We start from the raw sequence: 24,426 nt of genomic DNA on the forward strand, positions 1-24,426 counted from the left end.
TTGGAACTTTTCTTCACAGCTGAGCCAGCTGTGAATGTGGCACATCCATCACCTCCCATGCCATTCTCCCAATTTTGTGGTAACTGCTGGAGGAAATGCACCTGGAAAGACCTGCTGTGGAAGCAGATGGCTTGCCTCTAGTCCCTCAGCCGGGGGCTTGACAGTAAGACCATTGACCAGGAGGGAGTGCTGGGCTGACTGGGAGTAGCAAAAGACCGCTTAGTACCAGCTGGCAAGCGAGCATGAGGCCACGTGCTCCTCCCTCACATGACCTTGTGCATGGAGCAGGCCACCAGCCACCTTCCCGTCTCTGCCCCTGTGGCTTTCCCTTCTAATCTCCCAGGGGCCGCTGAGTCCCCTGAACACGGGGTGGTGGGACCGCAAGAGCAACCAAAGTCTCCAGAGCTGACTGAGGGAGGTGCCAGCCCCAACCCCATCCCTGAGTTTCCCCTCCTACCCTATTCCAGGTTATTTCCCCAGTCTCTCCCATTTCATATCCCCCAAATAAACAGACTTGTTTGTTCAAACAAAAAGGCTTTTTATTTGCTCTGTCAGGGAGGGAGGAAGGTGGGAAGAGAGGGTAGAGGAAAGCGGGGTGTGGGAGAAAAGGCACACGGGGCAATGCAATGACCCCTTGTGTTGAGGCCCAGGTGAGAGTCTCTCAGCTGGCCTTGGCTGAAACACTGTCAAGGCCTCCCAGATGAGCACAGCCCCTTGTGTACTCATTAAATTGCACTGGTGTCAAGCTGCTTGTTAAGCCCTGGCCAGACATTCAGCCTCTGCCTCCCACCCTAGCAGGAAAGTCTCCTCCTTGCTCTCGCAAAGACTGTGGAGCACCCAGCAGGCCGCCACCACCGAGGAGATGTTTTGTTTGCTGAGGTCCAGGTGGGTGAGAAGACTCCTGAACCTCCCCTTCAAGTGGTCAAATGCACTCTCACTGACCATGAAGCACCTGTTCAGCGTGACACTGAAGTTCTCCTTTGTGGGGTCCAGGCTGTCCGTGTAGGACTAAATCAGCCAGGACAGCAAGAGGTAGGCTGTGTCACCCAGGATGCAGATAGGCATGTCCACATCCCCGACCCTAATGGTGCATAGTCAGTTTGCATCTTCTGGAAAGGCATGAGTTTGGGAAGATGCAGGTGACGTGCCTTCCCCGACCACCTGACGTTGATGTCCATGAACCATCCCTTGTGGTCCACTAGGGCCTTCAGCACCATTGAAAAGTACCCCTTCCTATTTATATAGTCCAAGGCTCTGTCTAGACTGCAGGCTTCTTTCGGAAGAAGCTTTTCTGGAAGAGAGCTTATGGAAAAACTTCTGAAAGAGCATCCACATTGCAAAAATGCATAGAAAAAGCAATCTGCTTTTTCAAAAGATAGCGACCACACTGAATGAACACTATCTTGCATTTCAGCTGTGATTACTCTGGACAGAGTGGCCACCAGGGCACCTGTGCTTTTTCCTCTTTCCTCTTCTTTCAAAAGAACTCCCTCTTCCCCATCCACACACACCTTTTTCCAAAAGAGCTCTTTCAGAAAAAGGCTGCTTCTTCGTAGAACGAGGATTACCAGTGTCAGAAAACCTCCTCTGTTCTTTTGATTTTCTTTTGGAAGAACGCGATTGCGGAATTTTTTTTTTTTTTTTTTTTGAAAAATGGCTGTTTTTCAAAAAACCCTGTGTAGTGTAGACATACACTAAAGCACTGTGGTCAGGGGCCAGAATGGGGATGTCCCCCCCTGCATCTGGGGAACCCCATGGTGGGAAAGTGTCCACTATGGTATCGATGTTGCCCAGAGTGATACAACATCTTGCTACAGTGGGTCATCTGCAGGAGCATGGTCCTGACTGTGGATTTCCCCATGCCAAACTGGTTCCTTACAGAGTGGTGGTTGTCTAGCGTGGCGAGTTTCCACAGGGTGATAGTGCTGTGCTTCTGCCAAGGGTTGGCAGCACGCAGTCTGGTGTCCTATCACCTGAGGGTAGGGACGAGCCACTCGCAGAGCTCCAGGAAGGTGGCCTTCTACATGTGCAAGTTCTGGAGCCACTGCTGGTCATCCCATCACTGCAGGATGATGTGGTCTCGCCAGTCGGAACTGGTCTCCTTCCGTCAGAAGCGGTGTTCCACGGTGTCCAGAGGGTTTAGGGGCATTTGCAACAGGAAGAGTGCCAGAACCTGGGTGAAGGGGTCCTCCAGTTTGGACTGGTCATTGTCCTGCTGGATAAACTGCACCAGAAGGCGCAGCATGAAGCCCATGAGCATGACACTGCTATGCAGCAGCTTGGGCTCCATGATATCAGTGCAGTGGCATCTGTAAGGGTAACCAGAGCACACTGCACCTATTTTCAGAGAGGTAGCCATGTTGGTCTGAATCTGCAAAAGCGGCGAGGAGTCCTGTGGCACCTTATAGACCAACCAAAGTGTTGGAGCATAAGCTTTTGTGGGCAAAAAAAAAAGTGGGTCTTTGCCCACAAAAGCTTATGCTCCAACACTTCGGTTGGTCTATAAGGTGCCATAGGACTCCTCACCGCTTTTGCACCCATTTTGTGTCCCACAAAGGGGTAGGCAGTGGAGGAGTGGAGTATAAGATGCAGCCATAGAGAGGAGACCACATCTCCGGTGGTTTGGAGGTTCTTGTTGTGACACCTTTCCATAGATTGGCATGTCACAAGGTGCACAACTTTCTGAGCAGGACAATTAAGAACTTGATTTCAGCCTGCTTGCACCAGAGTCAGATGGGACTAGAAAGGGGAAATTAGGGATGTTGTTGGCATGTAGCCTGGAAAGACACTCCCCCACACACACATGTGCCCTACAATGAGGTACATAAATAATCTTGCCCAAAGACTACTATTAGTATCTGTGGTAGGATGTAATTTAGTCTCCAGATTGTAAATTTGGTTAAAATAATTGTTTACATATCACACCTCATTTTAACAAATGTTTCACACCACCTAAACATTAGGAAGCCTTTTTTGTTCACATTCAGATATTGTCATTTTGGCAATTCAAAATTATAGTACAGGCAGTCCCCAGGTTACGTACAAGATAGGGACTGTGGTTTGTTCTTAAGTTGAATTTGTATGTAAGTCGGAACTGGTACATACTGTAGGGGAAACTCTAGCCAAACATTTCTCCAGAGCTCAGTTTTATTCTCCCACACCTCACTTCCCTCAGTCCTTGATTCTCAAGCTGAGGTGTCTGCTGAGAAAAGCCGCTCCCTGGTCTCCTGGGGGCGGGGGGGGGGGTGGGCGTGCTAGCTTTGTGTCTCCCTGGTCTGCTGGGGGGAAGCAGCTAGTGCGGAGTTGCCTCACCCCGTTTGTAAGTAGGGATCCGATGTAAGTCGGATCCATGTAACCCGGGGACTGCCTGTATTGTGAAAGACCTAGCGGATAAGTACATACACAGGCACTGTCCACAGCTGTTTTCATTAGATAAGTTGAATAAAATGTACAAATCAAATAGCATACATAGTAGAAAAAAACCTGCTTTTTAAAACAACTAAATATTTTCCAAGGTTATTAGGAACCAGGTAAATTTTGTAAAAACGAAATTTTTTGGAAGACTGCTCACTCCGTCCTCCCTCCCTCTCTCTCCCCCCTGCATCCTCACTTTCACCAGGCTGGGGCTGAGGTGCAGACTCTGGTCTTTGATTAAGAGACCTGGAGTGAGAAGGGGGCTCTGAGCTTGGGGCAGGCAGTTGGGGTGCAGGAGGGATTCTAGGTGCAGGCTCTGGGAGGGTGTTGGGATGCAGAGGTGCTCGGAGCTAGGGGTACAGGAAGGGGTTCATGACTGGGGTACGGTTTCAGGATGTGGGCTCTGGCTGGGCCCTGTTGACCTCAAGTGGCTCCTACGTGGTGGTGCAGTGGGGCTAAGGCAGGCTCACCTCTGCCCTGGCCCTGCACCACACCCAAAAGCAGCCAGCAAAATTCCCTCCACTTTACAAATGGGCCTTAACAAAGATGCTAATTACCTTATCCATTACAAAGATAAGGTCCCTACTTATAATCCCTGATTAGCCATTCATTGATTCATAAATAGCTATTCTCTCCCTCCCTTTCCCTCATCCTACCTTCTGTACTAAATCTGATTTGTCAGTTTAATAATGTCAAGTATCAGAGAGGTAGCCGTGTTAGTCTGAATCTGCAAAAGTGGCGAGGAGTCCTGTGGCACCTTATAGACTAACTGAAGTGGTGGAGCATAAGCTTTTGTGGGCAAAGACCCACTTTGTCAGATGCATGTAGTGGAAATTTCCAGAGGCGGGTATAAATATGCAGGCCAGAATCAGGCTGGAGATGACGAGGTGGATCCAATCAGGGAGGATGAGACCCATTTCTAGTAGCTGATCTGGAGATGTGAATTCCAAGAGAGGAGAAGCTGCTTTTGTAGTGAGCTAGCCATTCACAGTCTTTGTTTAATCCTGAGTTGATTGTGTCAAACTTGAAGATGAACTGTAGCTCAGCAGTTTCTCCTTGAAGTCTGATCCTGAAGTTTTTTTGCTGCAGGATGGCTACTTTTAGATCTGCAATTGTGTGTCCAGGAAGATTGAAGTGTTCCCCTACAGGTTTTTGTATGTTGCCATTCCTAATATCTGATTTGTGCCCATTGATTCTTTTACGTAGGGACTGTCCAGTTTGGCCAATGTATATAGCAGTGGGGCATTGTTGGCACATGATGGCATATATTACATTGGTAGATGTGCAGGAGAATGAACCAGTGATGGTATGGCTGATCTGGTTAGGTTCTGTGATGGTGTTGCTGGTGTATTTATATGTGGGCAGAGTTGGCACCGAGATTTGTTGCAAGGATTGGTTCCTGAGTTAGAATTATTATGGTACGGTGTGTAGTTGCTGGTGAGAATTTGCTTCAGGTTGGCGGGTTGTCTGTGGGCGAGGACTGGCCTGCCTCCCAAGGCCTGTGAAAGCGAGGGATCATTGTCCAGGATGGGTTGTAGATCACTGATGATGCGTGATCAACATTCCTCTACAGGTTTTTGTATGTTGATCACGCATCATTAGTGATCTACAACCCATCCTGGACAATGTCCCCTCCCCCCTCCCAGGGCTCAGTGCCTCCGCAGTGCCGGGGAGACCCACCCGCCCGCTTTCGGGGCTGCCTTTGGCACAGCCAGCGTGAAGCCACACGGGCTGACATTGGAGCGCTGGCTGCACCCTGGCGGCTTCGCCATGCCCGGGTCAGGACTCCGTAGCGGACGCAGGCTGCGCCTTGGGCTCCTCTGCGTCGGGCCACCCCCGGCCGGGCGCTGCGCCGCCCGCTCCCGGCGCCACCCGCGGGGCGGGGCTTCAACCCCGCGCGGGGCGGAGACTAGAGACCGTTGGTGTCCGCGAGCGGCTGCCTCGCCGGCCGCCAGAGGGCGCCTGGCGGAGCCATGGAGCTGGACGAGGCCTTCGGCGCGGTGGGGGAGTTCGGCCGCTGCCAGAAGCGCCTCACCGCCTTCCTGGTGCTGCTGCAGGTGGGGCGGCCGCGCAGCCAGCCTGCCCGCTCCCCGCGGTGACGCTCCCTAGCTGGCGGGGCGGGGCGCGAGGCCTGGGCGCTGCGCTGCGGAGGGGGCGCAGGGAGGGAGGGGGCAGGACGCGCGCCGGGAGCGTGTCCCTTCAGCCCCGCAAACGTCCCGCCGCGCTGCTGGCGGCGCGTTCTGGGCCCGCTCGCTTCCGCTGGGGCTGCGGCGTCGAGCCTGGGCGGCCGCGCCACGTCCCTACCGGAGAGCGGGCGGGCGGGCTGGGGGAGCTCGCGTGCTGCCAGGGCGGGAATCCTGGTTCTCATTTCCTGGGTAGGGCTGCGGTCTGCGCTGCCAGCCCGACGCTGGCCTCGCTTTGTACCCGCCGGGAGCGTGGGGCTAGGCAGCCGGTCTCCTGCCGCAGCCCAGAGTAACACGCTGCCGAAGGCAGGACGCTAGGAACAGGGGGTTCAGTTACCGCCCCATCGCAAAGCGCTTTCCGGCTTTCGCCCAGGATCTGTCAGTGGGGCATTGCACTGGTCCTGTCCCAGACAGCCCCTGGCGTGCAGACCAGGCTTTCTCATGTTCAACAAATCCAGCCTTGCCACTGCTTGGCTTCTGAAATTCCCTTGGGGCTTGGCAGGACAGGCTGGAAAAATGTACACGGCTTGTTTTGCTACAGGGTGAAGTCTGGATGTGCAGGAGCCGGTATATATACCCTTTGGTAGTAAGTTTTATAAGAACAAAAGAAGGGCCACCCTGGGTCACACCACAGGTCCAACAGTGGTCAATGCTAGATGGAGTGAATAGAATATATACTTATCAAATCATCCCATCCCCTGCCCTGTTATATTTCAGCCTGTGTCTATGTTGACAAAGCTGAGAAGTAATCCTCACTACTCTCCTATCAGAAGCTCTGTAGGTCAATAGATTAAGCAATAGCATGCAAATTAAGAACTCCTGTGTTCTTTTCTTGTGTCAGTAAGTGATCTCTACAGTATGACCTACGGATGTTAAAATGCATTTTGTTTTGGAAACATGTAACTGCTGAAATTTACAGGGGATACTTGTTTACGTGCAGGTGGTCAGCTGGCACCGCATGGGCTCCTGCCTATCCCCTCCCCCCATGTTGCTACCTCTGTATTAGAGGCTGCAATGCAGAGAGCAGGTGGCTCTGGGGGAGCCAGCACACCCAGGGAGCTGGCTTAAAAGCTGGTTCCCTATGCATACCAGCTTCTGCCTGCCCCCTCCCTGCTTTTTCTAGATCAGAGGCAACAGTGGGGCCCAAGAGCATGAGCTTCTTCCTGGATACTCAATAACTTCCATTGACCTAATTGTTAATTTAATAGTGCATTGAGTAGCTCTCGGTACTCATTTGTGAGACAGTTGAGTGTTGTTTATATACAGACTCAGAATGCCATATAAAAAGACAAGTGAAAGATAAATAACTTAAAACTTGAGGTAAAATAAAAATCCATTTTTCAGTCAGTAGTGTATGATAATGTTTCTTTAAATAAGACCTTTTAATTGAACACTTCTCTTACTTGGTTTATTGAAATCTCAAGCCTTATGAAAAATTGTATAACTTCATTTTGTTCCTGAACACAGCATACTTTTTTTTAAATTTCTAAAATTTGCATCTATCACATTTATGACTAGGCATGTAAACACATTGTTTCAACAACAAAATTGCCTAATCCAAATCATATATATAGTAGCCCAATGTCTGAGAGTCTGTAATGCTGAAATGCTGGCTGTTCCCTCTGGGCGGCCCTTGATGCATGGGTAGCGTGGGGCCCAAATGGCCGCTTGCGCCGCTTGCTCCCCTGCGGCGGCCTGGCAGAGTGGCGCAGAAGTCAGCCGAGCACCATGGCGGGAGGCAAAGGGGGGGGGCGGGTCGGTGATGTGCAGCATGACAGCGGCTCCAGGCCCTGCCCTCTGGCCGTGAATGTCACTGCCCCGCCCCCCTTCGCCTCACGCCGTGATGCTTGGCTGACTTCTGTGCCGCTCAGCCAGGCTGCCACGTGGGAGCAAGTGGCACAAGCAATCGTTTGGGCTCCGTGGACCCCCGAGTGAGAGGCAGGAGGGGGAGAAGGAGAGACAAAAAGAGAGGGGGAGGTAGTAGGAGAGAGAGAGAGAGAGAGACACACACACACACATACACGGAGCAAGAGATCGGAGGCTCAGGAGAGAAGACCAATGTGGAGGAGAGACCTGAAAATCCCGTCTTATGATGGGCTAATTGGCTAGTATAAACTGATTCAGAGTTCTAATCAAGCTGCATTTGGACCTGGGAGGGAAATTAGTTCCAGAGCTGAGTTCCTTTCATTGACAATACATAATTAAAAAGTGGTTATGGTTTAGGTATATATTACTTTTCAAGAAAGTTGCTTTAAATAAAAAAAAAGTTAGAACTAAAATTGTATGTTTTGATCAAGGCATTCAAACTTTATGTAGACCTCCTGAGGCCTGTAGAAAGGGAGAGCCTTCTCATGAGCCTTTTGCTGAAAAACATTCCTTTTCTGCTATCTAGCTCAAGGGTGTCCAAACTTACAGACCTTCAAACTGCATAAAACAATCTTCAGAAGTTCGAGAGCCAGGGCATGCTTGCTTGGGTTTCAGCCCCTTCTGGGGCCTGGAGCTTCAGCCCTGCAGGGAGAGGAGTCTTAGGGCATCTGAGATACAGGGAGAGTCACTACTTTTGCTGCTGTCTCTCACAGTGCTAAAGTGGCAGCTTTCAGCTGCATGCTGATGCTTTTTCATGCAAACCTAACACCTGGGAGCTGAAAGGAGGGGCCATTTCAACTGTATGCCTTGTTGGCAGTATGATTCAAGCTGTTGGGGATAACCTTTAAATTGGACTCCCCCACACCTCAAGCATTGGTTATCTCGGGAAGAAGCCTCTAAACCAGGGGTGAGCAATAATTTTTACCGGGGGGGCCTCCAAGAATTTTGATAAGTTGTCACGGGATGCACTTTTCTATTATATTAATGGAGGACTGGGGTGGAGAGGGTGCTCTGGGCACAGATTGGGCTGCAGGAGGGGTTGTAAGGTCTGGGAGGGATTTTGGGTGCAGGAGTGGTTTCTAACCTGGGGCAGCAGATTGGGGTGTGAAAAGGGGTTCAGGCTCTGACTGTGGCTGGGAGATGCTTACCAGCTGGTGGCACAGTGGGGCATTCAGGCAGGCTGGTCCCAGACCACTCTAGCAACTGGCTACTATTGGTAAGCATGTCTGAGTGTCCCTTGGGGAGGGAGGGCTGCAGCAGGTCTCTGTGTACTGCTCGCACCCACAAGTGCTGCTCTTGCAGCTCTCACTTGCCGGTTTCTGGAAACCCTCTGAAAATTTTAAATGACACGACTTCTGTCCCTTCAAAAAACAGGACTATGTAGCACTTTAAAGACTAATAAGATGGTTTATTAGGTGATGAGCTTTCGTGGGGCAGACCCACTTCCTCAGATCAAATTGTGGAAGAAAATAGTCATGACCATATATACCAAAGAAATACAATCAAAAAAAGTGTACACACATAAAAAGGACAAATCAAATTTCAGAACTGGGGGCGGAGGGAGGTAAATGTCTGTAAGATAATGATATTAGAGGTGATAATTGGGGAAGCTAGCTTTGTAATGGGTAAGACAATTAGCATCTTTGTTAAGACCCTGGTGTAAAGTGTCAAATTTAAGCATGAATGACAGTTCAGAGGTTTCTCTTTCAAGTCTGGTGTTGTTAAAATGCCTTTGAAGCAGTATGCAGGTAATCAAGTCATTGAGACAATGCCCTTTCTGGCTGAAATGGCAAGAAACTGTTTTTTTTTGTGATACTGTCTGATATCCGTTTTGTGTGCATTGATTCTTTGACTGGACTGAGCTGTTGTAATTTAGAATTAGGAAAACTATTGTAGCTAAGTTTTAAAGATTAGTTCAATTTAGAGGTTAAGATATTTCTGAAAAAAGAGGGCAAGATGTCCTATAAATATTTTATCTTAAACAATTGTTTGCCTCTTCTTTTCAGGTATACGTAGCCTGTCAGTCTATGCTTATTGTCCTAGTGGGGGCTGTGCCAGAGTATCATATTGACCTGGGAGAAATTCCTACTAGCACAGAGGAGCTTGCCAGACATGTCCAGTTTGCAGATAACTTCACATCTATAGCAACTGAGGCAAGTATTCTGTGCTATGTCATTTCTGATCGCTATTTTCTGGGTTGGTATTGTATTTCTTTATCATGAAGGCAGGATTCTCTTGTGAAGCCTGAAGAAGACCTAATTGAATATGTTGCTTGCACAAATTGTAATTCTTCTGTACATGAGAGCAGGAATTGCTGAAGATAAAAAGGTTACTCGGGTCAGGCATCTCCCCCTTGAACTTACCAGAACCCACATTTCTCTACTTTATTGCTATTTCCTTCAGTTTTCTTAATTTTTTCTTATGCATACTATTACTATTTTTAATTTTTTCTTATGTGAAGTAAAGCCAAAAGTAATAGTATGCATAAGTTCAGTATTCCAATTGAAATACTTTGGGTTAAATTCACTTTATGGTCTTATCTAGAAGATTTTCCCGACATTGCTTTAGGTCCTTGTGGGGGCTCAGAGGGTGGGGTGTGCAGGGGTCAGGATAGGGGGTTGGGAAGCGGGTGTGGAGGGGCTCAGGACAGAGGGTAGGATGCTCAGGGCAGAGGGTTGGGAGGTTTGTGGGGTAGATCAGGGGAGTCCCGAAGCCAGCTGGGGCTGTGCTGCTCACTCAGTGGCTGCTGTCTGGGGAGTGAAGGGGAGGGCTGCGGCAGCCAGTGCTAAGCTGTCCCAGCCAACAACTATGCTGTCCAGCTGATGTCTGGTGTCCGGGGGTGCCGCAACAGTGGGTACTGCGCTCTCCGGGCCCAATCAGGGCTGTGTGTCTAGTTTGCTTATTAGGAAAAACTATTTCACGAGGAGGGTGGTGAAGCACTGGAATGGGTTATCTAGGGAAGTGGTGGAATCTCCATCCTGAGATGTTTTTAAGTCCCGGCTTGACAAAGCCCTGGCTGGGATGATTTAGTTGGGGTTGGTCCTGCTTTGGGCACGGGGGCTGGACTCGATGACCTCCTGAGGTCTCTTCCAGCCCTGGGATTCTATGATTCTATGAACCAGCAGCTGCTCTCCTGTGGGGCTGTGGTTGCAGGGCTGCTGGCTGGTGGGGCTTCCCTTCGCCTCTCCTGGCGTCCAGCACTGGGGCCAATGGGGAAGTGATTTGGACTCCAGCTTGAGGGGAGGGGGGTGGAGGGGGAGCACTTACCCATGGCCATCAACATGCAGATTCCCTCTCCCAGCTGGCTACTCTCTTACTGATGTGGCCCACCCCTCTCCCATGGTCGCTCTGCACTATCACTGTCGCCCATGCTTGCTGCTCCTCTGTGGTCATTCTGGAGCATAATTGTCCTTTCTATCACACCCCTCCCATTCTGTCTTATGGAAAAAAATTGGATTCCAAGCACATCCCATTGTTACAGCACAACATGGTGGTCCTAGTTCTTACCCCTTAGGATGAGTTCTTGAACAAATGGACTCTCAGACAGTCAAATACACAAACTCTTTCAAATATAATAGTAAGATTTAATTTAATGATTTTTTAGGATTTTTTTTCCACCCAGATCTTCAATAAAGAAGACAGTTTACTATAGCTCACAACATTTAATTGCATGTTTGAAATTTTACATCAACCTGCTGTATAGTCAGTTTTCTACTGAGAATGAATTCAGCCTCTCAGGAAATACTTACGATATGTGTCAAGAAGAGCTAATGAGTTGGAATAATTTTTTTATTCTGTTTTGTATTGTTTAGTGTAGTAAATAATGAATATAGGTGCATCATGTCCTCCCAGTCCTATGGGAGAATTAATTTTTTTCTGAAAACTAAACTCATATAACTATTGTGGACTTCACAAAATATCATGCTATCTTCAGGGATGGAGGTGAACTGAACCAGGGAACTGGACATATTACTTCACCCTCTAGTTTTATGTGTTTTACTGCATTATTGCACAAAGCTTAGGTGCTCACTGCATTCTTGCACAAAGCTTAGGTGCTCTTTCTGGGATCCCCATTAGGGATATAAGCGACTAGTCGACTACCCAATAAGCGGGGCTCGACAAATGCACTCGCCCGCTTGCCTGTGGTGAGTAGATTTTTCCAGCTGGCAAGTGCAGGGGCGGACTGGCCCAGTGGGCCATTGTGACGGGCTGGTCGAAGCCCGCACTACGGGCAACGCGGCTCCATCCAATCCGCCGGCCAGCGGAGGAGCACAGCGCTGGTGGGAAGGGGGAAGTGTGACGATTCTGCCCACTGGGCTGCCTGTGTGCAGCTCCGGCGCAAGGATGCGGGAAAGGATGCCAGGACGCTGGTGTGACCTGGCCCAGGTGATTTTAAAGGGCCGCGGCAGCTCGTCTTTGTCTGCCTGTCCCTGGGAGCTGGCTGCGGTGCGCGGCACAGCCAGGGCCCGCCCTGTCGGCTCCAGTCCTGCCATGGCCCCAGCCCCCCTTTGTCCCCATGCCTCCCCTGCACCCCGGACCTCTTGCTCTCCTTCTTCCCTGTCACTCTTTGGCTCTGTGCTGCCCTTATATCCCGCACCCTGCTCTCCCCAATCCCTGCCCCCCATCTCTGTGCTGCCCATTCCCTACACTGCCCCTAGATCCCGATCCCTCTGTCCCTCCCGTTCCCCGCATCCCATTCTCTGTGCTCCTCCGCTACCCCCGATCTCTGCATCCCTCTGGCTCTGTGCCTCCTGTTCCCCGTGCCTCCCCCATTCTCCCCCACTGTTCCCTGCAACCCTCTGGCTCTGTGCTGTCTCTGCACCCCCTGTGGGTTGGGAGTGAAAGGTGCTTGCCCATAGGGAGGAGCTGGACAGGGCAGGGAAAAGGCTGCTGTGATCCAGCAGCGAGTGAAAGGGGGAGTTCACTTGAAGCGCCTTTTCCTTTATGGAAAAAAACGAATGCAAATACTATTTATTATTTATAGAGCTAAAATGCTGGGACAAAAAAAAACCATTGCAAAATGCAAACGTGTAAAAGACAACAACAAAGCGGGCGGGGGGAGGCAAAAATGTTTTGCTTGGGGCAGCAAAAAACCTAGAGCTGGCCCCTGGGGAGGGGAAAAATATGGGGAAGGGGCTTGTGCTGAGGGGAGGAGGTCAGGAGAAGAAGAAGAAGAAGAAAGGGGAAGGCGACGGGTGCAGGAGAGACAAATGCCAGGGGGCCAAGTGCAGACAATGAGGAAAAGGGCAGGAGGGGAGGTGTCAGTGGGAGAGGGGGGACAGGGTGATGCTGGGAGAGGAGAGGGTAAGGGCACTGGGGACTAGAGGAGGAGGGGGAGGTGCTGAGAGGAGGCTTGAAAGAAGGTGTGGGCGTGAGGAAAGCGGATATGGAGCAAGGCATCTGTGAGGGCACAGGGGCATGAGGGGAATGGGGGCAGAGGGTGGTGAGGGGGTGTGTATCAAGGGAAAAAGAGAGCAAATGGGGTAGTGGCAGTGAGGAAAAGGGGAGGCACCAGGAGGGTGCTGGTGCCAAGGGATTCTGGGGGTGAAGCAGAAGGGCAGACACCTGCAGAGGAGGGACCAGCACCAGAGGAGAGAGGCAGGGCAGGTGTGTAGCGGGAGATTTTAGGAGGGGATGAGGAAGGGTAGCTCACATGATCAGAGTGGGACTACTGGAGGAGTGGGCACAGGGCGGAGAGAAGGGCTGGCGGAGGGGGGCAGGTCTCAGGAAGGCTGAGTGCAGTGAGAAGGGCAGGAGTCAGGACAGCAGAGGGTGAGGATTTGGGGGGCAGCAGGCACCAGGGGAGCTGATGGAGCAAGGGGAGGAGATATGGTAGCAGAGAGAAAAGGTAGAGGTTTATAAGATATTTATTAATAACCTGGGTGATATTTATTAATAACTTATTAATAATTACTGTTCTTATTCTTATTAGGAATTTATGCCATTAAAAAACACTTTTTGTGGGGGAGGGTGACGAGTCCCTTTTTTGTCTGGCGAGTAGGGTTTTCCATAATTTGTTGACGCCTGCCAATAAGCATATTCTTATCGGGTAGTTGAGTAGTGACTCGACTAGTCGCTTCCCCCCCCCTTGCTGCATCTTATCAGAGAAAGGCAGCAAGTAGGGGGGAGGGGGAGGAGCTGATGCTGTTGGGAGCTGGCTTAAAAGTCGATGCCCCCCCAGCATCATCTCTGGGGGGCAGGGGAGGCAGAGGTGTAGTGGGGGACCAGGCACGAGCAGGGAATCAGCTGATTCCCAGCTCATGCCTGGTCCCAGATGCTGCACCTCTTTTTTTTAAATGTATTAAGAGCTTGGTGGCTCTTAAAACATTTAAAAGGTGGAGCTGCAGCAGGGTTAGCTCCCAGGCTGGGAGCTAACCTTGCTGTGGCTCTGCAGTTGCCCTCCCTTATCGACAATCAAATAGATGATGGAAATTTCTTCAACTACTTAATTAGATGATTACCCACAATTTAACATCCGGAGTCCCCATCATCCAGGAAATATAGCTGTCATAGAAGCAGCCTTTCCTGCCTCTCAAACTTCTTTGAGATGGTTGCCTGGCTTCCAGTGGAAATGTCAGGAATTATGCTGAATGATTGCCATGGACCATTTTTAGTTAACTTACTAGGAAGCATTATCTAGGCCCGGGTGTTTCAAACTGTGGTATGTGAATGTGATATCCCATCCATTCGCTTCCCAACAAGTTTTTAAGAATTGGTACGTGAACGAGTAGAGTCTGGGAATGGCTGATCTTGATAAACTACTGGGCTGTGTCTACACTGGGCCACTTATTCCGGAAAATCAGCCGTTTTTCCGGAATAAGCTGCGAGCTGTCTACACTGGCTCTTGAATTTTTGGAAAAGCAACGATGCTCTACTGTACAAAATCAGCCGCTATTCCGGAAAAACTATTCTGCTCCCGCTCGGGCATAAGTCCTTATTCCGGAACACTGTTCCAGAAAGGGGCCAGTGTAGACAGCCTAGTAGTCTTTTCCGGAAAAAAAGCCCCGATTGCAAAAATGGCGATCGGGGCTCTTTTCTGGAAAAGCGCGTCTACATTGGCCACAGACGCTTTTCCGGAAAAAGGGCTTTTCCAGAAAAGCAGCCTGCCAATGTAGATGCTCCTTTTCCGGAAAAACTGAAAACTGAATAGTATTCCGTTTTAAGCATTTCCGGAAATTCATGCCAGCGTAGACACAGCCCTTATCTGTTTCTCCTCCGTTTCTGCTGGCCCAAAACCTGGCTACATAATGTTTAGGACTAGATGCAATTGGAGAAACGATGCAACATTCTCAGGTCCTCTCTGTGATGGATTTTGTAACTTATGGTGGGTTTTTCAATTTGTGCATCCCCTCTGAGCTTAAAAGCAGAATGGATGATATTGAAAATGTGACCAAAAAGAATGCAACAAATCCAAACCTGACCTTCCACACTTGCAAGGGAAACACAGACTGGAGGATGAATTAATATGTAGCAGAACAGCTCACTTAGAGGCAGATCATTGAAGAGTGAAGACTTGCAGCTGAGAGTAGAGCTGAAGGAAAACAGGATATCTCCTTACAACTGCCCAAAAGTCCTTCCCTGAGGGAACAGAAGATCTGTTTCTGATAGCTCTTGAGAGGGAAGCACCTCCCCATACCAAAAGGAATCTGCCAATTTCTTTTGTTTAGTTTATGGACTATTACTACAGGGGAGACTTGGAACTGACCTGGCTGAGGAAAAAGCCACAGAAAGAGGCTCCCTCTGCCCTTAGAAAGGGAGCTGCCACTCATCAACATGCCTCTTACCTACCAGCTCTGTGTTCTTGGGGAGCCAGGGCATAGTCACTTATCAGTTCTGAGTTCTTGGAGAGGTAGACCACAAAACTCATGGAAGACTCTTGCTGCTGGTGCCTCTGCTTGAACCAAAGATAATGTAATGAAAAGGCAGAGGAAGACATACCTAAACCCCTCCAGAAAAGGGTGATAGGATTAAGGAAACACCTCAGCCTCATTTGCATTGAAGAGAGAACAGAAAGGCATCTCCATTAGCATATAGAATGGAGAACACATTTCCAAGGCAAAAACTGCACTGCATTGAGGGATAAGGAAAGCTTTCAAATCACTAATTATCAGACCAATTTTAGTAATACATCCACTGCTGATATCCAAAATACTGACACTGCCTAATTGAATTATGAGCTTTTTAAAAGGAACACCACCCATAGCCAGGAATGATCAGTCTCTATTGTCTAGCCCAGTGGTCTCCAACCTTTTTAAGCACAAGATCACTTTTTCAATTTAAGTGCAATGTAAGTTCTACCTCAAACCCAAATATCCTTGCCCCGCTTCCTTCGTGCCCCTTCTCCAAGGTCCTGACCCTGCTCACTCCGTCCTCCCTTCCACATTCTCCCTCCCTTTCACCAGAAAGGGGCAGAAGGTTTAGGCTTTGGTCTTGGGCTAAGGTATTTGGAGTGTGTGTGTGTGTGTGGGGGGGGCTCTGAGCTGAGCCAGGGGCAGGGAGTTGGGGTGCCTCAGGGGGGAGGGGGTGTTTAGGGTACAGGCTCTGTAAAGGAGTTTGGGTCCAGGGGGCTCAGGGCTAGGGCAGGTGTTTGGGGTGCAGGAGGGGGTTCATGACAGGGGCATGGGTTTGGAGCAGGCTCCAGATAGACACTGCTTACCTCAGGTGGCTCCTGGGTGGTGGTGCAATGGGAATGAAGCAGGATCACCCCTGCCTTGGCTCTTCACTGCTGTCAAAAGCAGCCAGAAAACTCCCCTCATTCCAAGCCCTGTTGTGTCCCCACCTTTTCTGTGGAGATAGAATATAGGGTGGAAGAGGGGGCATCCTGATATCTGCGCCCCCTCTGCTTGCCCTGCCCTGCCTAGCTAGCAGGAGCATCCCAGAGGAGTGGGGGATGCAACTCCAAGGCAAAGGGCAGGAGACAATCAGCAGTATGGGGAGGGGTAGCTGAAGTGCTGGCACTTGATAGCCTCTTGGCCAAACCAGTCAAGATCACCTGTCAGAGGCTCCAAGATCCCAATCTACTGGTTGGTGACCACTGGTCTAGCCTAAACAAAACAACTTTAGAATAACTCCCTTGAACTATCTGTTTACCAATAAACAAATCCAAAGTGTTCCCCATGTATCATTGTTGTGTCTTTAGAAAAACTCCTACCCCTGCCCACGTAAAGTGTTTTGATGCCAGGATCTAAAGTCTGCATCAGTTCCATTGGGACGTCATCTTGTGACAGATTGTGCTGAGGGCTCTGCTCTGGCTGTCTCCAGCACTCTGGACCCCCAGCTACCATCAGCGTCAGGGAATCTTGATCAGTTCAGGCTTCATGGAGTGGTGAGATCTCTCTGTCTCTCTCTTCTCCCCACTCCTACATATAGACTCTTGACTCTGCCTTATGTGATCTGTCCATGGTTTGCTAGCCCTAACATTTATAATATTTAACATTGTAACTGTTGTGTGTGTTTGGCTCCCCTTTTATGGTTACTACCTAGAAATAAATAACTTTCATTGTTAAACTAGGTGCTTTTCTCTCTCTCTCCCTCCCTCCCTCTGGGGTGTTATTTTGGCTTTCCCATTCACTCTGCAACAGCACTCCTTGTATCTAAGATAAAGATCGCTGTATCGCCCAAAAATTCTGTGGAGTTTGCTCATCAAGTATGTTTCTAACATAATTGTTGTGGTGGGAAAATGGGGATAGGGAGGTGCTGAACCTGGAGGTGTATGAGGTGGCAGCTTAAAATGTTCTTTCACCCAGACCACTGAGTCCAAGGGCACATGTGGGTCACAGTTTGGCATTGCTGTGCAACCGAGGGACATATAAAGGGTCAGCTTATGAGTGCTGATTAACCGGTCCTATCATTCATGCTCTGTTAGTGGATGTGAGTGTCTGTGTGTTTATCTGATTCTAGGATGGAAAGAACCCTGTATTGGGGAACATAGTTCCTGCAGGAGAGCTTCATTGGGAGGGAATTGGCAGAAGGGTGGAGTAAAGCTCCATATGAGAACACAAGTAACACAAGCAGCACACTGATCACATTATTAATCCTCCCTCCCCCCTCATAAAAGTAGCCTTAAGAAATGAGCATACCCCAGAGTAATAGGCAAATCTGGTAACATGCCTGCGGTGTGCTGACTGTATTTCTTCACTAGAGATGGCAAATTTTGGATAACTGGGGTGATAGGAAGTATCACCCCAGTTATGGGAAGGCAGCCTCAAATTGAATTACCAGTTTTGGCAGTTGGTTGGTTCCTGGAGGTTTCATCATACTACATAATTGTAATGAAAGATTAATTTTTAATTCTGTGAGATTTTAGGACAGTCTTGCCTTAAGGCACTCGTGGCTGTCAGACTTCTGATAGCCGTCACGGGGTCCTGAACCAGAGCTTGGGATAGTAGAAAGGTCTGGGCCTCTGTGCTAACTCTTTCTGTGCTTTGAAGGGCCTAAGTCCTGATCATTAGACAATGTTCCCCATGAGTGAAGACCATCATAATTTTATATTCAAGCTTCTGGAAGACTACAAAAAATAGAATAAAAGAAAGGCGTACTATTTTAGAATATCCGACTTGATAATCTTTAAGAGCTTCAGAGGGGTAGACGAGTTAGTCTGTAACTAGAAAAACATAAAAAGACCCCCAACAAATAGCTTAGCAGCACCTTAAAAACTAACAAAACAGGTAGATGGTATCATGAGCTTTCGTGGGTACAACTCACTTCTTCAGATGACTGGAGTATTAGAAGTCCAGATCTAAGAATAAATAAGGGAAGGCGGTGGGGCGGGGGAGGAGAAAAAAGGGAAAAAATAGTGAATTGGGTTGTTCAAGTTACAAGAGGCTGATAAGAACAATTTGCACCTTTATAAGTGCTCATTGGTTCGCTGGTTGGTTGATTAGGATGTGGAAGGTAGTGTGCAAGCCAGCCAATATCTTTGTCATCGATTTTAATCGACTTTTCTATTTATGCTTATTTTCTAAAGAAATGTGCATGCTCATTAGTTGATATAACCATTCAAATATATAGATTCACAATTAAATAGAGCCTTTACACTGGATTTGGTACATTTATTTTTGTTACCTAGAAGGCTATGCTAAACAATATACACTTTAAGCAATTATATGTTTAGATTTTTATTAATTGTACATTTTTAGTTTGTTAGAAAATGTTCAGTGATACGCACTAAATAATTTTGCTCATGATTTGTGCCAACCTGTATTAGCGTATAGCAGCATATAAAATTTATTTTTATTAAAACAGCCTTCTGTGCTTTGGATATGTAAACTTAAGTGCTTTTCCATTATGTGGACAGTAAATTTCCGTGGTCGATGGAGTCATAAATATTCACAATTTGAGAATTAAGACAATCTGAGCACAAGTAGGGGGAAACTATAAAATAGGAGTATGAGACCATCTATGTGGGCTCAGTGAATGATCCCGATCAGATAACGTGATGATGATTATTGAAGCCAGAGGCTAGATCCCAACACCTGTGATGATTTAGCCAGTCTAGTACATGACCTGTTGTGTCACATTTATAAACTTTGACCTAAAAAATTAGATGTTCCCCCAATTCTTTCTTTATATAGAAAAGAAATATTTAATTCAAAGTTTTTGATAGAGGGTCATAGATTGGGTTGTCTCTCTCTCTCTCTCTCTCTCTCTAAACTGTAAGAGCTAGAACCACCAAATTTGGAATGTAACTTACCCTTATTTAAACCAAAGTCTGGGTTTGGTTGTTCCTAGAAAATGGGAAGTGATGGAAATGGGACTGTTTTCTATAACATGGAAAGGGGGAGGGACACAGAGAAGATGGACGTGATACTGAGAGTGGCCAGCAGGAATAGGGCTCCCTCATCTTGCTTGCCAGCACACTGGAAGGGTGTCCCCCTCCCCAAACTTAGAGCCTGCTCCACCCCTGGAAGGCCTGCAAGCTTGGGGGGGAGGGATGCTGTAAGACGGGGCAACCCCCAGAGCCTGTTCCCCCCATACAGGCTTCAGGGTTGCCGCTGTGGGGGTAGCAGGAAGAGAGAGCAGCCCCTAGAGCCTGGCTGCTTCCCAGACAGCCTGCAGGCCATGGGGGAATCCACTGAAAGGGAGGCAGTCCCTGGAGCCTGGCCCCCTCCAGACAGCCTGTGGGAGGCAGCTGGAGACTGGGGGCAGCTCCCTGGAGCCTTGCCCCTACTTCAGCAGCCTGTAGACTGCGACGGGGGCCCTGCAGGCTGGGGACAGCCCCCAGAACCTCTCTCCCTGGACAGTTGGCACGTTGCGGAGGGGCACTGCAAGAAGGGGCAGTCCTCAGAGCCTCGACCCACTCCAGACACTTGCAAGAGGGGGCAGCCCCCCAGACAGGCTGCAGGGGTGCCGCTAGAGGGGAGGGAAACTGTTGTAGGCTAGCGGGGGGGGGGGGCTGTTAGAGCTGAGGGCAGCCCCAGAGCCTGCTCCTGCTGCAGATAGGCTGCAGTGGGGCTGCTAAGAGGAAGGCCAGCTCCCAGAGCCTCCCCACCTCACAGGCTGCAGGGAGGCTGCTGAAGGCTGGGGGCAGCACACATAGCCCCACCCTCACCTCAACCACCTGCCAGCCATGGGTGGGGAACTGGAGCCTTACCCTCTCAACAGCCTGCAAGCTGTGGGGGGCACTACAGGAGGGGGCATTCCCCTAGAGCTCCATCGCACCAGACAGCCTGCAGGCCATGGGGGAGGGCATTGATGTGGGGCACTGCTGGCAAGGAAATAGTGCTCCGGCTCCCTGGGAGGAGTCGCTGCCAGAGCAGCACCATCCTTGCCACCGGAGGTGGCCCTGGTAAGCCCCCCCACATTGCAACCATCTGTCCTAGACCTCCCTACCCCGAGTCCTGCATCTCTCACCTCCTTGAGCCCCCACTGCCTTAAGCCACCCACTGCTTGCCCCTCCTTACCTTGAACTTTCATTCTAGTCTTCATTTTCCTTCATTTTTGAAAAATACAATCATTGAAATGAAGCATGTATATTTTTAATTTTAAAAATAATTACTTCAGTTACAGACTTCAGTTCAGTTCCAATGCTTGGAAGATTGTGGAATCTCCATCTCTGGAGATATTTAAGAGCAGGTTAGACAGACATCTATCAGGGATGAACTAGGTGGTACTGGGTCCTGCCATGAGGGCAGGGGACTGGACTCGATGACCTCTCAAGGTCCCTTCCAATTCTAGTGTTATATGATTCTATGATCTGCTACTTTTTACGTATTTTAAGAAATGTTTAAGATGCATGTATGCAAATAAAATCTGAATTTAATGTAAAATATGTTGACTTAAATTTATTATAAATATGTTCATTTAAAAAAAAGAAACCTATTTATATAACAAAATCTAAAAAATATTTGTTTTGTTTTTGTATTTTTTCAAAAATAATTACCTTTTTTCCAATCCCTGCTGTGTTCAGTATGGATGCGATGAACCATGAGCAATCTGTAATTTGATGATTACATCAAGGTATAGCGTGTTGCGACTGTCTAGGTGAGAAATCATGGATCTCTGTGAAATGTCTGCATTTGTTGAAAAAGAACAGTCTCCTGGGTAGCAGAGGTTGAAAAACGATGTTTCTGGCTACAGCTGCTGTGTCCCTGTGAAGTGAAATGGTTTGCGTTTTCAGATTGTCCTGACATTCTTTTGGAAAATGCCATCAATGAAGATTGAGATTGCATTTCCTAAATATCACTCCAAATTTAGCCCTTTTCCTTCTTTAGCAATACCTCTGTCTTACACAGTAAATAGTATATCAATTAAAGTATTACATATATTTATATAGTGTGGCTGAAGTACGATTGTTTTGTGTATCTACAACTTAAGATTTTCCAGTATATTAAATAACATTATTGCTCTAATCGCTCTACATCTACATCTACATCTACATCTACATCTACATCTACATCTACATCTACATCTACGTGATATTTTTAATTTAAAAAAAGCACAATGAGCATCTGATCTTGAAAATGACATTGTAATTAAATGGGATATTTAAGATGCACATATGCAAATGCATATGATTATTTGGAGCATTGTGCCTCATTGCATTGTTTAAAACGCTACTGAAAACTCATGAACAGTATTGCACATGGCAATTCACATTTATAATTTCATTATTTCTAAACTAAAGTACTTCAAACACTTTAAAAACATATGTTCTTACTGAAGACGACTGAGTCCTTGGTAAGTTCTGAGGTTTTAAAAAGAAACTGTTTTGACTTATATTTATGTAAGAATGGTCTGAAAATGAATTAGTATAGACATATTTCCTGTCTTTCTCCAAACTATCTCAAAATGTTCTGAGAGTAAGGACGAGAAACTATAGAAAACTAGTTTTCACCCCAAAAGTTAAAGGTTTGAGTTAGGGAAGTGAAATGAAGATATTTTCTCATCCATAATTACAGAATTATTTGTCATATGAAGAAGTGGGTTGTTCCCTTGAAAGCTCGTGATACTATCTATATTTTTGGTTAGCCTCTAAGGTGCTACAGGACCACTCATTCTGCAAGCTTTTTGATAAATACAGAGTTATTTCATCAGTTACATAATCTGTTTGCAGTATAAACATACCGTTAATGGGAGTTGAAGGGCTGTCTAGTTTTATATGGCTGTCCCAGTAGTTTGTTGCCATATGAATAAGATTTGGCAGTGTTTTTAGCTTTTCTCAGGCTTTGTACTTAACTACGGTAATTGTTATCTAGAAGTCAGCTAAACAAGCATCATTTATAACTACTTGATTCATTTTAGATTTTTGGATTTCAAATGCATTTCTTGATGTTTTGATAGTATGTTTTTACTATGTAAAAGAAGACTTGGTCTTATATTTTAGAAATGTGTGTCTGTCTGTCCATCCATTTGTCTTTGAGTCCGTTTGTTCAAGAACGCATCCTAAATGGTAAGAACTAGGATCATCAAATTTGTATGCAGCTTTCTCTTATTGTAACTTTAAAGCAAAGTCAGGGCTTGGTTGTGTCAAGACAATGAGATGTGCCTGGAATTCAATTGTTTCTCAAAAAATGGAAAGGGAGAGGTCTGGTAGGAGGGAGTTATACTGTAGAATGACCATAGGGAGCAATAAGTGGCCAGAGATGTGAGCCTGGACAGCTCTATCCCCATTGGGTCAGCAGGAGGCAGGGGTGGAGAAAGGAACAGCTATCTATCTTATATTTCGGAGAGTTTGTCTGTGTTTGTGTCTATGTGCTGCAGCGACCATGGAGAGGTACTTCTCATGTGGTCCCAAGCTCGGGTTGTGAGAGAGAGCTGGGGAAATCCTTTGTCCCTGGAGCAGCATGTACACTGAACCCCTTATTCCCAACCCCATCTTAGAAAAATTATTTAAATTAAGGAAAACAAAACTTATTTAAGGACCCTAGCAATGCTGGGTAAATCTGGTTTAGCATTTTTTTTTTCAGCTTTTAAGCTTTTTTACTTTTAATTATTTTTTTCCCAATTTTGTTGTGTTCAGGTCATTTTTACAAGTGTTGTCAACTCACTTGGAAAATAATACTGAACTGTTATCAATTTATCTTAGACTAGAAGATTTACCCAGCATTTCTCAGGTCCTTAACTCAATTTGTTTTTGGGTTTTGGTTTTTTTTTGGAAAATAAAATGAAAATGTAGATGCTTCATTTAAATCATTGCTCTGGCCTGGGGCTGGGGATGAGGGGTTCATTATGCAGGCTCTCCCAGGGAGAGAGGACTATTCCAGTCCTCCTCATCTGGCCCCAAGCTGCTATGGTAAGTGCCTCTTCATGGCTGCTAAGGGGTAATTGCTGGTGCAGGTCCAGGTTCATCTGCCCCCTGTGCTCCCTAGCCAGAGGGAGAAATGCAGCAAATTGTTCACTTTCCCCTCCCTCCCTGAGGAAGAGGAACAGCCAGCAATGCTCCCATCTGAATCAGGGAGGGATCTTCAACCTTAAAAGGTACCAAGTGGGTGGGACACTTAGGGCTGGGGTAGTCATGGAGGGGGAGGGAACCTAGCCAGCCCCTTTCACCTGCTTGGGGATTCTATCACTTTTGTGTATGGTTTTCTGAGAAGCAATCGCATTCCAGGCATATCCCATTTTCTTAACACAACCAAACCCTTGCACTGCTTTAAGTTATGATATGAGGAAGCTGTGTACCGAATTTGGTGGTCCTAGCTCCTACTTTTTAGGAGTAGTTCTTGAACAAATAGTTTGTCTATGATTCTGTCTCTCTCAAATATATAGTAGTAGACATCATGAGCAGGGCTCGACAATTTTAGAGCAATCTACTCACCCATGGCGAGTAGATTTTTTGCCCGGCACGGCACTGCAGTGCGATCAGAGCATGAGCAGCGTGCCAAACCTGCTGTTACATGAGCAACAGTAACTGTATTTGTAATCCGTTTTGCAGAAGATGCTAGGACTTTATTGTGTAGATCCTTTGGGGGTGGCCATGGGATATTTTATTGTTAATTTGTAGTGGCTGCTCAGTTTCCTTAAAGTGTAGTACAGACATGAAATATGAATGTGTTAAAATGGCATCTTGGAGTTCCATATTTGTTTTCTCACTGTCAGATATCAAGCATCTTCTATGATATTCATGTTTCCTCACACTCCTCTTCAATTTGTTTTAACTATGTCCTCAAGAGTTCATGTGTAGGGATGAGAGGATAGTTCATTTCCATGCCTGTTTAGTTTGATATCTCAGAGAGACTGACAACTACATCAGTTTGTGCTAACTGTGGTAAAGGTATTAGGTATGTGGACACCACTAGATCAGTATGATTTGGGCTTGATACACCAGCACAACTTATGTAGGTCAGTGTTTCTCAAACTTGGCTTGGTATGGCAACCTTTAACCCAGGGCCTTTCTTCTCATTTAGCAATATGGGAAGTACAAGGTGGTTGCAACCTCCCAAGAGTTATGAATCCTCAATCATTCACCCCCATGCCAGGCTTGTGGAATAACCAGTTTAAGAACCCCTGTCATGGTCCATTCCTG

The 24,426-nt window shown here is 47.5% G+C and overlaps 1 protein-coding gene across 3 annotated transcripts in view; it reads left to right on the forward strand.

Moving 5' to 3' along the window:
- The first annotated feature begins 5,312 nt into the window (after positions 1-5,312).
- Positions 5,313-24,426, forward strand: part of LOC102451283 (solute carrier family 22 member 15-like) — a 79,384-nt gene continuing 60,270 nt past the window's right edge. Inside the window, exons 1-2 of one of the 3 annotated variants that reach the window (XM_075934904.2) lie at positions 5,313-5,471; positions 9,470-9,616. In XM_075934904.2, the coding sequence (XP_075791019.2) occupies positions 5,388-5,471; positions 9,470-9,616 (231 nt within the window). In that variant the 5' untranslated portion in view covers positions 5,313-5,387. Of the gene's footprint in view, positions 5,472-7,774; positions 8,371-9,469; positions 9,617-24,426 lie in introns of those variants that run through there. The other 2 variants (XM_075934905.2, XM_075934906.2) reach the window with 2 other exon arrangements.

Source organism: Pelodiscus sinensis, chromosome 8 (genome assembly GCF_052426305.1).
Source record: "Pelodiscus sinensis isolate ZL-2025 chromosome 8, ASM5242630v1, whole genome shotgun sequence".
Taxonomy (NCBI): domain Eukaryota; kingdom Metazoa; phylum Chordata; order Testudines; family Trionychidae; genus Pelodiscus; species Pelodiscus sinensis.